Here is a 17,848-nt window from a genome sequence, read left to right on the forward strand (position 1 = left end):
AAGAATCAGAAACTTAACCAAGTGAGCCACCTAGGCACCCCCAGCCTGACATTTTTAAACAATTTGTAGAATTACTTGAAATGCGGACTTACATCCAATGTAACTAATAGTAATCAGTACTCTGCAAATGGTGAACATTTAAGTTTGAACTAATGGTAATGCACGCACAATGTTTAAACATTACAGGGCTTACTCAACTATTTTTAACTCATGGGGCAAGGAATGAAAAAGTTACTTGTTCAATCCAACTATTCACTATCTTAATCTAACATACACACACATGACCTGAAGTAGATTAGAGACAGCTACAAATTCTGGGCTTCCCACCGAGAAGCAGAGTCTATTTTCCCTCTTGTTTTTTAAATGTTTACTTACCCATTTTGAGAGAGAGAGAGAGAGAGAGAGAGAGAGAGAGAGAGAGAGAGAATGGCACAGGGGAAGGGAGACAAGGGGAGGGAGGGAGGGAGGGAGAGAGAGGGAGAGGGAGAGGGAGAGAGAGAGGGAGAGGGAGAGGGAGAGGGAGAGGGAGAGGGAGAGGGAGAGGGAGAGGGAGAGGGAGAGGGAGAGAGAGAGAGAGAGAGAATCCCAAGCAGGCTCCATGCTGTCAGCCAGGATCCTGATGCGGGGCTCAATCTCATGAACAATAAGATGATGACCTGAGCAGAAAATTAAGAATCTGACTCTTAACCAACTGAGCCACATAGGCCGCCCAGTATTTTCCCTCTTCTTTTTTTTATTAAAAATTTTTTAACGTTTATTTATTGTTGAGAGACAGAGAGACAGAGAGACAGAGAGAGAGAGAGAGAGAGAGAGAGAGGGAGGGAGAGAGAGAGAGAGAGAACATGAGCAGGGGAGGGGCAGAGAGAGAGAAGGAGACAAAGAATCCAAAGGAGGCTCCAGGCTCTGAGCTGTCAGCACAGAACCCCATGTGGGGCTCAAATTCATGAACTGCAAGATCATGACCTGAGCCAAAGTCAGATGCTTAATGGACTGAGCCACCCAGGTGCCCCCCTCTTCTTGAATAGGGGCTAGATTCAGGCTTGATTTGACCAATGGTGGCAGATATGATACATTCCATTTGGGGCCAAGCTTTAAGAAAACTGGTAGCCTTCAGTTTTACTTTCTAAAAAGTCAATGACCTGCGGTAAAGGCTACAGAATAAGGTAAGCCCAGTGGGGGGAAGGGGGGCATAACCACACTGGATGTCTATATCCCTGGCTAGCTCCCGGCTGAATGCACACATTTGAGTAGCCTCAACGACACCGTGTGAAACAAAAGAACTGCCCAGTTGATCCCAATCAACCCACAGAAATATGAGAAATAGGATAGCTGCCATTTTAGGTCACTAATGTCTGTGGTTTATTGTACAAGAACAGACAACTAAAGCACTAACCACTGTCTCTACAGCTTCCCTTATGTTTCCTCAGCTTACACTGTCTTCGTGTTTTGATGAATTTTGGTTCATTTCCACAAAGTTTATTGCCCTGAACGTTACCTTTTTTTCTTTTTTTTCCCCCCACTGGCCGAGTAACATAGCAAACCAAGTATTAAGAATCATAGTTTTCCCACAAACCCAGGGCCATAGCCTTCTGGGCTGTGACTGGAGAAAGAAAGATACTTCTATCTGATTTAAAACACTGTGTTTTAGAGGTTCTTTGTAAGGATATTTAAACTTGTACCTTTACTAATATATACCCTACATGCCCCATTACTCTAGATAACATACTTATCTTTGGATCAATCAATGCTCTCATTTTTAGCAGATATTTTTGTGAGTTCCAGTATTTGTAGCGTATTATTCTACTCTACTGATCCTTATAGGGGACAGGACAAGAAGTTCAATGTGTTTGGAAATGAATAGTTCTCTGGAACAATTTCCAGGGGAAGCCATAAAAATATGAACAATACTGATACTCAGTAATAAGACTAAGTAATAAGATACTCCTAATACTCAGTAGGAGAAACATCTCCCAATAATGTGTGCCATAAAATCAAGCTTCTCTCTCATGCCTACATGATATTAATAATAATACTCCACAATACTCCAGCAATTTATTAGCTAGTAATAAGTTCCTGATAATAGAGAATAATAAATCCAAAAAGGAAAAGAAGAAAATTTCTGAATCAGTGGAAGTTACTCAGAATTAGAATCCACATCCTGGAAAACAGAAAGACCTGAGGGAATGAACTAATAGACTATGTGTGAGGTGACTTCGTGTTCGAAAGGCCAACATGTAAAAAAGGATGCAGTTATAAGGTATGTGGCACTGGGAAAATAAAAGAAGAAAGTAAAAGCAGATAAATGAAAATTCTGGACTCTTCTCTTCTCCAAGTATTTGTGAAATCCAAAATATCGAAAGGAGGGATTTGGGGGCCCAGGACATGTTTTCATTGTGTTATCCACTTAAAATACATATTTAAATCTGCATCTTCCTCATGGCTTTTTCAAAATGAGTATACTGTATGCTTGGGCACAAAAATACTAATACTTAATAATACTTATCAGAGTTAATGCATGTTTGTAAAAACTATTTGAACTTAAGGTTTGTGGGTCTGGTGTTGCTCTTCTTTTATTTTTTCTCCCCAAAATGTTTCCCCCATGAGTTTGTGTGTGAATGGGGGAGGGGCAGAGAGAGAGGAAGAGAGAGAATCCCAAGAAGGCTCGGAGCTATCAGCATAAAGTGGACATGGGCTCAAACTCACAAACTCATGTGAGATCATGACTTCAGCCGAAACCAAGAGTCAGATGTTTAACCAACTGCACCACCCAGAAGCCCCTGGTATTGCCATTCTTCTTTTATTTATTTAAAAAAATTTTTTTTAGATGTTTATTTATTTTTGAGAAAGAGACAGAGCACGAGCTGGGTTGGGGCAGAGAGAGGGAGACAGAGTGTGGGCGGGAGTTGGGGCAGAGAGAGGGAGACACAGAATCCGAAGCAGGTTCCAGGCTCTGACCTTTCAGCACAGAGCCTGACACGGGGCTGGAACCCACAAACTGCGAGATCATGACCTGAGCAGGAATCGAAGGCTCAACTGACTGAGCCACCCAGGTGCATGTGGTGTCTCCATTATTCACCAATGTGTTATACCAACTCTTTAATTGCCAGAATATACATAATATTATCATAATGACCACACTGACTTTGAATAATAAGCAAAAGTAGCTATTAATCATATTTTTATATTTACATTTTAGTATGTAATGCTTATCGACATGTTGTATTTAATACATATTATTTGTCATACAGTAGATGCTCTGGTATGAGCATCCAGCGTTACAAAACGCTAATATTACAAGCTGCTATTATAAACTAAAAGTTAGGAGACCTTCTTATATTATTAGACATAAACACATATTCTATCATATCTTTGTTAATGACGATGTGGGGACGGTCATGGAAATGCCCTTCTTTGTCTCGTTAGAGCCTCGCACATGATCATCTTTAGCTCTTTGAACATCTCTGAAACACCCAACTGAAAGTCTTTGTTAAGTCTAATGCCTACAATCTCTCAGAAACACTTTTGTTGATTTATTTTCCCTGTGTATCAGCCATTCTTCCCTGTTTCATTCCAGTGTCCCAGGTTCTCTTAAAAGCTGGTCATTTCAAACAGTATTATGTGACAACACTGAACATCAGATTTCTTCCCTCCCCAGCATCTGCTGAAGAGGCTGCTCATTTGTTTTTCCAAGTAATGCTTTCTGAACTGATAACTCTAAAATATGTCTGCTTTGTCATGTGGGGCCACTGAATCCTGTACTCGGTTTAGTGTTTAGTTAATGATGGGGCAGAGATTTTTTACATACTTGGAAACAATAACTATCCTAGTCTTTGTTTGGGAGCACTTGGCTGATGTTAGATCACAGTTAGTCCTTAATTCTGCTGTTTAGAGCTCCACCCTAGTCTTTTCTTTCTGCTTTGGCAGAAACTCAAGGTAAGCCAGATATGAAAACTTAAGACTTTCTCAGGTGTTTTCTGAAAATTCACACGCTACTATTCTTACTGTTGTCCTTCCAAGATTCCTACAAATATGTCAAAGTTTTTGCAAACCCTGTGGACATCATTCCTAACTTTCTTTTTAAGCTTACTGGTTAGCCAATTGCGTGTTCCAATTTTTGTCTATCGCTTCAGGCAGCAACAAAGTTAAAACACTTGCCTGTAATTGTTTTTGAGAAACTCCTTCCCCATTGCTCCCTAACCATCCCTCAAACAAGACGTTTTGTGCTGGGTGAAATCTGAGTTAGCCTTTTATATGGGTTCTTCTGGGAACCCACCAGCCAGGTCACATGATGTTTCTTTGGAAATGAGGCTTTGGAAGAGCTCCAGTTTTGTTCTGTTTTTCAAGAGACTGTCAAGATACTTTGGGAATGCAGGTTGTTATTTTTATTAAGTTTACTTATTTATTTTGGAAAAGAGAGACAGCATGTGTGTGTGTGAGCAGGGAAGGAGCAGAGAGAAAGGGGTAGAGAGAATCCCAACCAGGCTCTGCACTGTCAGCACAGAGCCTGACATGGGGCTCGAACTCATGAACCATGAGATCATGACCTGAGCTGAAATCAAGAGTCAGACACGACTGAGCCACCCAGGTGTTCCAAGGTTGTTGTATTTAATGCTACTCCTGAACTAACTAGCAGGCAATGTGACTCAGGCAAATGAAAAATTCCACTAAGCTAAAAAAAAAAAAAAAAAAAACACAACCAAGAGTCAGCTGTTTTTCTTGAATAAATGTTCCCTGGGTTGCTGTAAGACTTGGTTAATTCAGCAATTAATGATTCAAAATTATGATTTCACTTTTGTTTATACTAGTTTGTTACAGCTTTTAGGGAAGGGAAATTTTTCACAAGTCTTTCCTTGATTATTTTCAATGACTTCACCTGGAATAATTCCTTAAATTATTAAAATATTAATCTAATATTACTTGTACTGTGATTTTATTATACTGAATGTAACAAGGACTTCCTTAAATATATAATTCAGTGTTTGTGAAATGGTAAGTACCCCCCCAAAAATTCAGTTCATCTAAATTTATGTCAGTTTTATGGAAAATTTTAGTTTACCATAAAATTCTATTTTGCACTTAATCATTTGAGATTTTATTGTCACTTTTGTTGTTGTTGTCCTTTAGTGAATGCTCCAACTTAAACCTAAATTTCATCGTCCTAATAGTAAGACACAGAAGGGGCATCAGTTAGGCTGACTATCAGAGTTTTACTTATTCCCTCCAAAAGTCCTCCCATTTTGGGATAAAGGAATTTCCATTTTAAGGCAGGAGTCAATTTTGAGGGATTTTTTTTTTTTTTTTGAGTTTTCAATCGCTTATACTCTGAATATCTTTCACTCAGAGTATCCCTGCTAATCCCATCCTTCACAGGTAGAATGGTATCATTTTTCTGTGAAGAAAGCCAATGGACACCTCTAGGAAATAGTGAATTGAGGTGACACAGGGTGAGGTTGTTGGGGATGATCAGTGGTAGAAGAGTAATTCCACCATTGACGATAGTTACGGTAGGACCAGTGAAGGAACTGGCAACAGTCCTTGGATGGCCCTTCTGCACACCTGAACATGCACATCCTCCCATTTAGTAAGTAGACCGCCAAGAATGTGCGAGAGCAGTGGGGAGCTGTCCAGATGAAAGCTGAGAAAACTAGCTCTGAGGGACGTGCACTCAGAATTACTGGGCAGGGGGGACTTAAGGAAAATGAAGAGGTCTTGCCAAGTAAGGAAAATCAGAGCCATGGAAATCCTGTTGTGTACGTTTCTCTGTGTGTGTGTGCTTCTGTTCTTACCAGTCTTGTCTAACTTAGGAAACGTGATATTTCTTCCTAATGGTAATGGTGACATGAATTAACATTATTGAGCACAAGCTTTTTCCCAGGCATTATTACACATTTACCTATATTGAATCAAATTTTCAAAACCTTTTTATAGAAGGTCTGTTTTTAATAACTCCATTTTATTTATTTATTATTTATTTATTTAATGTTTGTTTATTTTTGGGAGACACAGACAGAGTGCGATCAGGGGAGGGGCAGAGAGAGAGAGAGAGAGAGGAACACACAGAATCTGAAGCAGGCTCCAGGCTCTGTGCTAACAGAGGGGCTCGAACTCATGAACCCCGAGATCGTGACCTGAGCCAAAGTCGGCCGCTTAACCGACTCAGCCACCCAGGGGCCCCTAACCTCCATTTTAAAGAGGAGCCATCCGAAGCAGAGAGATGAGTAACTCACCTAGCATTATATGATTAATAAGTGTTACAGTCAGGATTTGAATACAGTTCAAACTATCAGTACAAGGCCCCGTCCTCTAGAAGTGCAAATGCTATAAATGACATCATTTTATTTAACTTATTTGTAAAAACAAAGACAGTGCTAGAGGTTGTGTCTATTGTTTAGGACCATCCATCATCCTACTTTGGTGGTTGGTGATACAGGCCGCCAATGCATCATTCTGCTCTCATTACTACCTTGGCTTCTCCATTCGCTCAGAGTAAATGACAAAGTCGATCGACAGCATACTAGACTCTGTAAGTTCTGACCCCTCTGTGTCTCACCTCCTCTTCCTACTTCCTCTCACTCACTCATCTCCAACGCTCCCAGCAGGCAAGCTCCAGTTTTTTATCTCCGCCTATTCTCCCAGACATCAACAGGGGTAACTGCGTCAGCTTCTGTGAGACTTTGCTCAAATCTCATCTGTTCAGTGAGGTGTGCCCTGATCATCCTATCAAATGCTGCAGTTTATACTACAACACCTCTCTGTGCTCCATTTTCCCCACAGTGCTGACCGCCTTCTCTCTTCTACAATAAACACATAATGCGTTTCTTGCTTGTTGCCATTGCTTCTGCCAGAACACCAGCTCCACGAAGTGAGGAATCTGTCTCCCTCCACAGAGTAGGTGCTCATTTATCAAAAGAAAAAATAAATATAATTTCTAAGAGTGAAAGAAACTCATGAACACCACTGGATTTCATCCCACCATGGGAAGCAGGCTTCTCCAACACTGGCTTTCAAGTTCATCCTTTGGACTTTACACATGCTGTCTCATCTTTCTAGGTAATTTCTCTCCTGTGTTCTACCTGGGAACCCTGACCCTTCTGTTGAAATAACTTTCTACGTAATTTTCTCTACCCCTCCCTAACCTAGAACTTTTACCTCTCACCTTTGCATCTATAGCATGTACCACAGTGACTGACATATGATCAAACCTCCAGTTGATGAAATGAACAATGGTTATTTCTTTTGATCTATGCTCCAGGCCCTTACAGACTTCAAAGACTGACGCTTATGTTCATAAGGACTTTTTAAAAATGTAATGATCTCATCTCTACCATGGGGTTATGATATATGCACAGTTCTACACACCAAAGGCTTGAAACAGAACTGCTTTATTTTCTTTACAGACAGCATTTCTAAGTAGGATATAGGATCATATTTGGCAATCTGTCTGGTGTCTTGTAGGCTGCTGTATTGTTATATATGTGCACATACACACAGACTAAAGGCTCAGGAGTTGAGGGTAGTGCTGAATTCCACTGAACAGTCATTCTGAAGCCCATTTCAAGAGCAACCCCTTTCTCACTAAGAGAGGTATGGTCTCCATGCATCTGTCTCTCTAGATACTCTAAACCGTGAAAAGCAGCAACATCCATGTTTTAGCAAAAGCAATTTGGGAAGAGTGGCATAATCACATTCTCATCATTTTTGCTTCGGTGCAATTACCAGTCCATGTACAAGGATGAGCCAGAAGAGCTCCTGTGAAACTTTTCAAGGAAAAATCAGCCAAGGGTATAATGTGTTGTGACCCTTTGGGTACTCGTGATCCTTCTCCCATATGGTGACAAAAGCCCTTATTTAATTCATTCATGTCATCTCAGAATTACATAATTGTCTTCAACCAATGATAAAATACTAGTAGAGGAAACTATACATTTTCAATGGATTTTTTTCAAATTTTTCTTAGAGAATTCTTTGTGCCGGAACACAGACAAAGTTACCAATATGTAGATTAATATCCTATTTTTTTAAAGTTGTTTCACTTCCTTAATGGAATTTTTCCATTTTTTGTTTAACACATCTCACTAAAGCTAATTCTGAGGGGAAAGATGTGGTTTTGTTTTGTTTTGTTTTGTGAGAGAGTGCCAGAGAGCACAAGCTGGGGACGGGGAGAGGGAGAGGGAGAGAAAAAAATCTTTTTTTTTTTTTTTTAACATTATTTATTTTTGAGACAGAGACAGAGCATGAACAGGGGAGGAGCAGAGAGAGAGGAAGACACAGAATCTGAAACAGGCTCCAGGCTCCGAGCTGTCAGCACAGAGTCCAACACGGGGCTCGAACTCACGGACCGTGAGATCATGACCTGAGCCGAAGTCGGACGCTTAACCGACCGAGCCACCCAGGCGCCCCAGGGAGAGACAAAATCTTAAGCAGACTCCACTCTGAGCGTGGAGCCCAACGCAGGCTGGGCTCAGCCTCACAACAGTGAGATCACGACCTGAGCAGAAAATAAGGGTTGGCTGCTTAACCTGCTGAGCCACCCAGGCACCCCCAAAATTATTATTTCTGAATTTATTTTTACATAAAAATAATAACTTCTAAGAAGGCCATCTTTGTTATTAAAGGTGTTTTCTTTGATTAGATACAACTATTTATGCATGATTCTAGAACGATGAGTGAGAGTGTAAAATGTTACCAGATACGAACCAACAAGGATGGAGTAGAGGATGCCTGGTCTATCTGCTGGTGGCTGAATGTTCCGGTCCTGGTCAACAGCTTGGATGGGCGGGGTAACCACGATGGGGTTCAGTTCTTCCTGGAAAAAAAAAATGGGAGCGTTTAGTCTCACTTTATTCTTAACGCCTCATGGAGAACTGACACTCAGATATTAAACATTACAGTCTGGACAGCTAGGCAATACCTGAACTAGTAGTTAAACTCAGCTTTCGAGATTTGAAATTTAACACATTAGACTAGTTAATTTTGAATTCAAAGAGGGAACAATGTGTCCTCAGGGTCAGAATGAAAAGTCATAGTAATTACACTATATCAGGGTTTTCTCCTAAGAGGAAGACGAGGAAGAAAGAGATCAATGAATCTGCATCTTCCCTAGATAATTAAATCAGAAGTATGAGGCTATCAAATACAATTTTATCTGTCTGTAGACAAGATTTGTAAGAATATTTACATTCTTTTTCTTCCTAACTCATATTTTAAAAATTACTTTTTAATTACATTTAAAATTTTAAAAATTAAAAAAATTACATTTAAAAATGTAATCACTTAATTACATTAAAAACAAAATTTTAAAAATCAATGCTTTAACTGAATAGAAATCAAAGCCCCATCACTGCAAATGTCATATAGTGAAATTGATTATATATTATGCACGTACATACATGCATATAAATTTAATTTATAATTATATGCAAGAGGACTCTGTTTAAAATCATAATATATTTCTCTAAGCCAGTGTTTGCCAATATGATGTCCAGTGGTATTCTGTTCCACTATCAGGACCGGTAAGCAGTTTTCTGTACAGGACCAGATAATGAATATATTTAGGCTTCACTGGACAGAGAGTCTCCGTGTCAGCTTCTCAACTCTGACACTGTAACACAAAATCAACCAAGTGGGTATGACTATGCTGCAATAAAGCTTTATTTACAAAGACGAATGGTATGTAGGACAGAGTTTCTTGGCCCCTGTACTGAATGATCAATCATTATTTGTAACAAATATGCTGAAAAAACAAACGTGCACTCTTCACAGATAAGCTTGCGACACAGGACAGGAAAGAAACTTTCAAAAAGTGAATCCACTTTCCTGCAGGTCTTTTCGGAGACTTTTGTGCTAATTTGCATAATGGCCATCTAAGAAGGGGGTGTTATTTGCACATTTTCTAGAATCATCCATTAACATCTCCTTGAACTCTTACATTGCCTTAGAACACAGTTTGAGAAATACTGCCTTAAGTCTCTGCAAGCCCTCAGTCCAAACATAATAGTAATTTTAAAGGGAAATAATGTCTATTTCAATATCTGACTTCACAGTCTAAGGAGTCACTGCAACGTTATTTTATATTATATCTTCTCAAATGAGAGAACCTTGAAACGTATCATGTACTTTTATATGAAATCAGTACTTTCTAATCTCAGCAGAAATGTAGAGTAGTGGCCTGCTGAAAAGAAATGCAAGAATATGAAACTGTAATGTGGAATACTTAATTGTGATTAAGTTATGGTAAGTTATATTAAACACAAGTATATTGCTAAAACATGTTAAATTTTTGAAGTTGAAATAATTAAAGGTAATCATTGAGCAAATATTTGGAGTTCACATACATCTTAGGGGTTCTGCAGACTTAAAAATCTCTAATAGGCTCTCCATAGCCTAAACGTTTTTAATATCTTCCTAAAAACAAAGAGCTCCTGGTAGGGATAACTTTGCAATACTGTATTCACCTTTTTAATGTGTCTTCAGATCCATGAAAATGTCAAACCAATATCAAAATCACTCCATTAAATCAGGATGACTACTGTTCTTTTGGTTGTTGTTCTTTCCGCACAATACAACACATCACAATACAACAGTCTTCCTCAACTCTTTCCCTTGTTCCCTATTTCTGTCCCTCGTTCTCCATTTCACTCTATCATTGCGTCACTTCTCTCTCTCTCACACACCACACACCACACACACACACACACACACACACACACACACACACACACACACACCTGCCCAACAGACAATTTCCTTCCTCTGTAATCCTGTATTTCTCCTGACACTGAAAGCATCCAAAGCTCTTCAAGTCTGTATGTTTGAACACAGGAGTGGAGGGCTGATAGGTCATCCTAGACATTTGTCAAAGCAGCCTGATGGTGTTAGCCAAAGTCAGCATGCAGCCAAGCTACTGCAGTTCTGGTTCAACTAATAAATCTGTGGTGGGTCTTCCAAAAGTACAGTAGCATGCAGATCTTGCGAAGGGAATTCAACTCTCAGGATGTTTTGCAGTCCTGTCTTCCTTCCCATGGCCAGAGAAATATACTAAGGGATCCTAGACTCCTGCTTTCTGAAATAACTTACCTAGAATTAAAAGCAAAACAAAACAAAAAAACAAAAAACAAAACAAGAAAAAAAAAAAAACTGAACCTGAGGTCTTCTGGGAGAGTGCTAAACATGACCAGATCACATTGGGTTTCTCTGCTGACACCTTTCTCTGCTAAGTGACCAACACATATACAGTTTTAGTTTGGGTAATGAGTCACATAGTTTAAAATCCTCTTCCTGTACAAGTTGCTGGAATGAGAAATGGAGTTTCAGTCATATTTTTAAAAATCATATGAACAGGGGAAAAAAACTAAAAATAACACAATAAAAAAACCAAAAGGGAGGGAAAGGTTCTAATTAAATTCCTCATCGTTCATAGTTGGTTATTAATAAATGTATGGTGAGAACTGAAGAAATAAAAAGAAACAAGTGCTCTGTTTAGAATTACGTGACATCTAGAATCAGAAGAATTGAAACTAGAAATACCAGCATGTGGCTGTCTCGGGAGAAGTGGGCCTAGAAGTGAAGAGGGGAGGTGGGATGAAATGTATTAAAGCCGTTCAGTCCTGTTTCACTGTGTAGTTTCCATACTCTGTACTATTTTTAATATTATAAATTAGCAAATTGTACTAGTGAGAATACAATAAATAAACCCTCTTGGTGAAGGCTTCAATCAGTTTCTGGAAATTTGGGAGTACAGTTGTCTTATATAACTTCTTAGGACTGATTTCTGTCTTTTCTTACAAAGACTAGCGACTTAAGAAAAATTTTTTCTTAGGCTACTGTTCATGAGGTTTGTTGTTGTTGTTTTTTTTTTTTTTTTTTTTTTTTTTTTTTTTTTTTTAGAAAATCTAGGTTTAAAGGTGAAAAGGATGAATTCTCAGCTATGATTTCTAAGATTACCTCCCAAGTAGATTGGGGTGTTTGAATCTTGAGAATTTCTAACACTGGTAATATGTAACATTAAAGGATACTGTGTTTTGTGTAGAATGTTACTGTTACAATATGTAATGCAATTTTTTATAAAGATAAGTAGCATTTAAGCCAGAGTTGGAAAATGTAACATGGACTCATTAGAAGAAACAACATAATAAGATGCATCAAGTTTTGAACTTCTCCATCACCAAAAATCTCTGTATGGGAGATAGCCAGCCACTGGAAGGACATACAACTAACCAAGGAAATGCCAGCGAGAAACTATTCCTTAGAAAAGAAAGAATTTTATGGGGGAAAAAAACATGCAATCATTTATAATATTTGGCAAATTAATATCTACTTACTAAATACATTGATGTCAATTTGTATTGTACTGAATTTTCCAGCCCGGTAGCAGATCACCACACGGAGCCAGACCTGAAGGAAACCGGCCCGAGGTGACCACTGCCAGAGCAGGCTCCCCAGGCCTTAGAAAAGGGGAAAAACTAGGAGACGCATTTCTTTTGAAGAACCATCCTCTTCAAGCAGACAGTAACTACTGCTCCGTTCCTCTCCCGCCCCCTTATTTCTCTTAGCTTCTAATTTTACCACTGGATTAGAGAAGAAGAATTATGCCGAAGAACTTGGAAATTCACCCATGGCCTAATTATGCTTGGGTATCCTTAAGGACAGGATTACAAGGTTCCCTTATGACCATATAATTGCAGTAATTGCTCAATCAGTCTTCACAGAAGGCTCTGTTGGCAGGTGCACACAAAATATCTAATAACCCACCGCCTAGCCTAGTGAGGAACTGTTTGCAACATATTTGCTTCCTCAAGTTGAATTCCAGGAGACACATAAAAAAGGCATCCAAACACTGCAAAGCTCTTGGGCGCCTTGCCCCTAAAGCAAATCTGTCTTCTCTGCAGAGAAGGCAGCCTTCTTTGTCTTTGAGAAGAACTCCTATCTTTGAGAAGAAGTCCCATCTCCTGAATTCTGTTTGTGCTGATGCGCACGTGTTAAAAGTGCACAGAAGAGTGGATTCACATTTCACTGCTTTGAGTCCCCCGAGTTAAATTCCCTGACATCTTTGGTGACGGTGATTCCATATAAAGAGATTCATGTCGTGAAGATAATCATAGAAACTATTAAACAATAACGAAAAGATTGTCTCCAGTAGAAATGCTGCATAATTCTATGATTATAAAACCCAAGATTATTCCCCCAGGGACATAAGCTTCGTATCCAATTAGCTCTTCTGGAGGGGTGCCTTGTCTTTTCAGTATATCTAAGACAATGCTTTCAGGTTCAACTGCTGAATTCTTTTTGAGAAAATAACAAGAGGCGATTGGACTGTTGAGGTAAGTGAGGGTTAGTTACTCCTTCTACATCTTCTTTTTTTTTTTTTAATTTTTTTTTTAATGTTTATTTATTTTTGAGACAGAGAGACAGAGCATGAATGGGGGAGGGTCAGAGAGAGAGGGAGGCACAGAATCGGAAGCAGGCTCCAGGCTCTGAGCTGTCAGCACAGAGCCCGACGCGGGGCTCGAACTCACGGACCGTGAGATCGTGACCTGAGCCGAAGTCGGACGCTTAACCGACCAAGCCACCCAGGCGCTCCACCTTCTACATCTTCAACACCAGAATGAGAAAGCAAGTTTCAGTCAGAATGCTGCTATTGTAGTCTATGTATAGATATATCTGTAACTATTTATACACATAATAAATAAATGTATTGGCAAGCACAGAAGATTAAAGACACTGTTCTTCAATTGTATACTTTTGTTTTATTCTAAAGTATCTCTGAAAAAGTTTTTGAGATAGATTTTTCATCATATATCCTGTGATGGGCTGCTGTATTCCAAAAGTGCATCTGACCATCCTTGCAATTGCATATTTGATCTATAGTTCTAATACCTACCTTGTTTATAAAACATTTCTTTGAGCCTTTGCCTTTGATATTTGTTTATTTGCTTAGACCTAATAAATGTGGTTTGAGCAATTTATTATTTTTTTTGAATTAAGAAATTTATTTTATTTTATTTATTTATTTTTGTGATATTGTCTTTATGATTTTTATTTATTTTTTTCAATATATGAAGTTTATTGTCAAATTGGTTTCCATACAACACCCAGTGCTCATCCCAAAAGGTGCCCTCCTCAATACCCATCACCCACCCTCCCCTCCCTCCCACCCCCCATCAACCCTCAGTTTGTTCTCAGTTTTTAACAGTCTCTTATGCTTTGGCTCTCTTCCACTCTAATCTTTTTTTTTTTTTTTCCTTCCCCTCCCCCATGGGTTTAAGTTTCTCAGGATCCACATAAGAGTGAAACCATATGGTATCTGTCTTTCTCTGTATGGTTTATTTCACTTAGCATGACACTCTCCAGTTCCATCCACGTTGCTACAAAGGGCCATATTTCATTCTTTCTCATTGCCACATAGTATTCCATTGTGCATATAAACCACGATTTTTTTATCCATTAATCAGTTGATGGACATTTAGGCTCTTTCCATAATTTGGCTATTGTTGAGAGTGCTGCTATAAACATTGGGGTAAAAGTGCCCCTATGCATCAGTACTCCTGTATCCCTTGGGTAAATTCCTAGCAGTGCTATTACTGGGTCATAGGGTAGGTCTATTTTTAATTTTCTGAGGAATCTCCACACTGTTTTCCAGAGTGGCTGCACCAATTTGCATTCCCCCCAAAAGTGCAAGAGGGTTCCCATTTCTCCACATCCTCTCCAGCATCTATAGTCTCCTGATTTGTTCATTTTGGCCACTCTGACTGGCGTGAGGTAATATATGAGTGTGGTTTTGATTTGTATTTCCCTGATGAGGAGTGACGTTGAGCATCTTTTCATGTGCCTGTTGGCCATCTGGATGTCTTCTTTAGATAAGTGTCTATTCATGTTTTCTGCCCATTTCTTCACTGGGTTATTTGTTTTTCAGGTGTGGAGTTTGGAGCTCTTTATAGATTTTGGATCCCTTTGTCCGATATGTCATTTGCAAATATCTTTTCCCATTCCGTTGGTTGCCTTTTAGTTTTGTTGGTTGTTTCCTTTGCTGTGCAGAAGCTTTTTATCTTCATAAGGTCCCAGTAGTTCATTTTGAGCAATTTATTTTACATAAATAATGAAACGTATGCTCAGGGATGTGTTTACAAGGATTATTTGTTGCAACAAAATACAACTTGCTTTCAAAAACTAAACTTTGTATGGAAGGGCTATATATGACAGACTTTTATAAACCATAAATCCATAACCTGATGAACTATCACCAAGTCGTATTTAATTCTAAATGCCATGACATTAAGAACTAGAATATCGTCAATATTTCAGAAGCCCTCTATTCTCCATATTTTCTATCAATCGCTCCTGCTCCTTCCACTCTAAAGATGGCCTGCTTTCTATTATCATAGATTAATTTCAAATAGAACTATACAATGTCATTTAATTGCTGACTTTGTTCAAGTATTATTATGTCTTACCTGGTCGGCATGCATGTGGGAGTTAGGTACATCAAGTGTAGTCCCTGCACTCTCGTTTTAATGGATGTACTGTGTTCCATTAGACAGACACCCCCCAACTTTGTTTCCTTTTCACACTGGTGATGGCGTTTGGGTTGTTTCCAGGGCATGCCGTGACAAACAGCACTATGTCCTTCTGCGTGTGTTCTTACACATGAAGGCGTTTGTGTGAAATATAAGAATATAATTGTCAGACACGCATGTATGGGCTAGGTCCCTGCCGTTTTAAGTCTTCTAAACTTGTTGTGTGAGCTCACGTTCTATTGTGAGTGGTCCACTGCTCTGCTGACAGTTGTAAGTTTAGCCATTCGGTAGGTACGCATCGTTACCTCACAGTGATTTGAACTGTTTTAGAATGTTGGACATTTGTGAAGTGTTGTTTCATGTCTTTTGTCCGTTCTCCTACTTTGCCTTACTGGTTCATAAGAGCTCTCCATATATCACAGTGTAAGTCTTTATCAGCTTACTGTTCAATAAATATTATATCCTACTCTATGGCTTTTATTTAGACCCTATTAATGTTGTCTTGCTGAAGAAAAGTTTCTCATTCTCCCAGTTCCCCATTTTTCTTTCCCTTTATACTTGTCTATTTCCTCTACCCATCCACATATTTTGACCTGAGGTATACCTGATAATTTCCCTTATGCATTTCTATACAGAGAATATTGCACTCTTCCTTATTAAAATTTATCTAACACTCACTAGAACCATGTGTCTGAGTTTCCTTGCCTAGAACTTTCTTTTTTTTTTTTTTTTAATTTTTTTTTTCAACGTTTTTTATTTATTTTTGGGACAGAGAGAGACAGAGCATGAACGGGGGAGGGGCAGAGAGAGAGGGAGACACAGAATCGGAAGCAGGCTCCAGGCTCTGAGCCATCAGCCCAGAGCCCGACGCGGGGCTCGAACTCACGGACCGCGAGATCGTGACCTGGCTGAAGTCGGACGCTTAACCGACTGCGCCACCCAGGCGCCCCTTCTTTTTTTTTTTTTTTTTTAAATTCTTTTTTGCCTAGAACTTTCTTGAGAACAGGGATCGGTTGTATCGACAGCACCAGAAATACATGTGTTACACAGGCACTAAGAACTGTTGAATAAGAGACTTCTCAGTTCTGTATTATTCAGGGTATTCACGAGCCTCATTGACCTAGCCTTGCTCTCTGGGCTCCTGTAAGACATCCAAATACACATACTGAGGCTGTATGAGCATCTTTCATTCACAAAGAATACTACACCCACCTAAAGGGAAGAGTAAGGTGGCCACAAGAATTCTCAGAATACACAGATGTCGGCTCAAAGTGCTTCACAGCGATGGCCTTTGGTGTAATAAACAGTCTCTAAAACATTCCAGGAGACTGAGTGACGAGCTCCTGTATCCTAAGTAAAACATTCCAATCTTGCCAAATAAGTTGCAATATCACCTCTTGAGAAGTTGTTTAATCCCTCAGCATTTTAATCATAATTTTCATAGTGAAGTTAATAATATCTACATTTCATTAATTGGTACAGGGATTCATGAAAGACAGTATATAAATGAATAAAACAGTAAGGGCCATGCTTAGTAATGGAAGTCATTATAGATCGTAGTATTAAGATTACTTTATTATTTTAATTGTATTATATTAGCATTAAAATTGGCTTCAAGTTATAAGCAGAGAGAGAGAAAGAGTGATGGTATTTCTTTCATTTCTAGCTGGAAGCTAATTTTACCATATCTTGCATATTTTTCTTGAAACGTGACACTGACATGAATTTTGAAGGTTTTATTTAGAATTGCATACCTGATCAAATGTTTGAGGGAATGAAGGGGGCCTATCATTACTATTTGATTTTAGACCAAGATTTAGATCTAAAAGCTGCAAAGAAAATTATCTAATGATTAGACTTAAACATAACTTTAAGATGGTGTATCACAGAGTTGAATATTCACTTAAAATGAACATTTCACTTTATTAAACAGAAGCTTCAGTGAAATTCTTTTCAGTGAATATACTCAGCTGCATTAGTTTTACATCCAATTTATAAACTCATTCCCTACACTTTGATTACAGAAAGTCTGCGATAATTCCCTAATTTATTAAGAAGTTCTTATGGAGAACCGCTCAGTCACAGGGACTCAAAGTACAGGTACACAGGTTCATTTAGAATTCTTTTAATAAAGACATCTATTGATAAATATTAAGAGAGAGCTCTGACAGAAAACTCACATGTTAAACTATTCCGAGTGAGATATTCAAAATACCAAGAATCAGAGAAATTCAAGTATGCATAGCTTGAAGAAAGTAAATTTTGATCCATGTAGCAGAGGTGAGACTCGTGGAAAGGCAGGATATGGTTGCATCTGATGGAGGCTGGATAAGGGA

General features: G+C 38.9%; 1 protein-coding gene across 18 annotated transcripts in view; it reads right to left on the reverse strand.

Moving 5' to 3' along the window:
• Positions 1-17,848, reverse strand: part of PCDH15 (protocadherin related 15) — a 1,681,879-nt gene that overhangs the window by 383,899 nt on the left and 1,280,132 nt on the right. For all 18 annotated transcript variants that reach the window (XR_008425054.1, XR_008425055.1, XR_008425056.1 and 15 more), the window contains one exon: positions 8,698-8,806. Coding sequence is in view for 14 of the 18 variants with exons in the window: in XM_053910276.1 (XP_053766251.1) it covers positions 8,698-8,806 (109 nt within the window). In the remaining 4 variants the exon portion in view is untranslated. The remainder of the gene's footprint in view (positions 1-8,697; positions 8,807-17,848) is intronic.

The sequence above is a fragment of the Panthera pardus genome, unplaced genomic scaffold (genome assembly GCF_024362965.1).
Source record: "Panthera pardus isolate Hobbes unplaced genomic scaffold, ASM2436296v1 HiC_scaffold_22, whole genome shotgun sequence".
Lineage (NCBI taxonomy): Eukaryota > Metazoa > Chordata > Mammalia > Carnivora > Felidae > Panthera > Panthera pardus.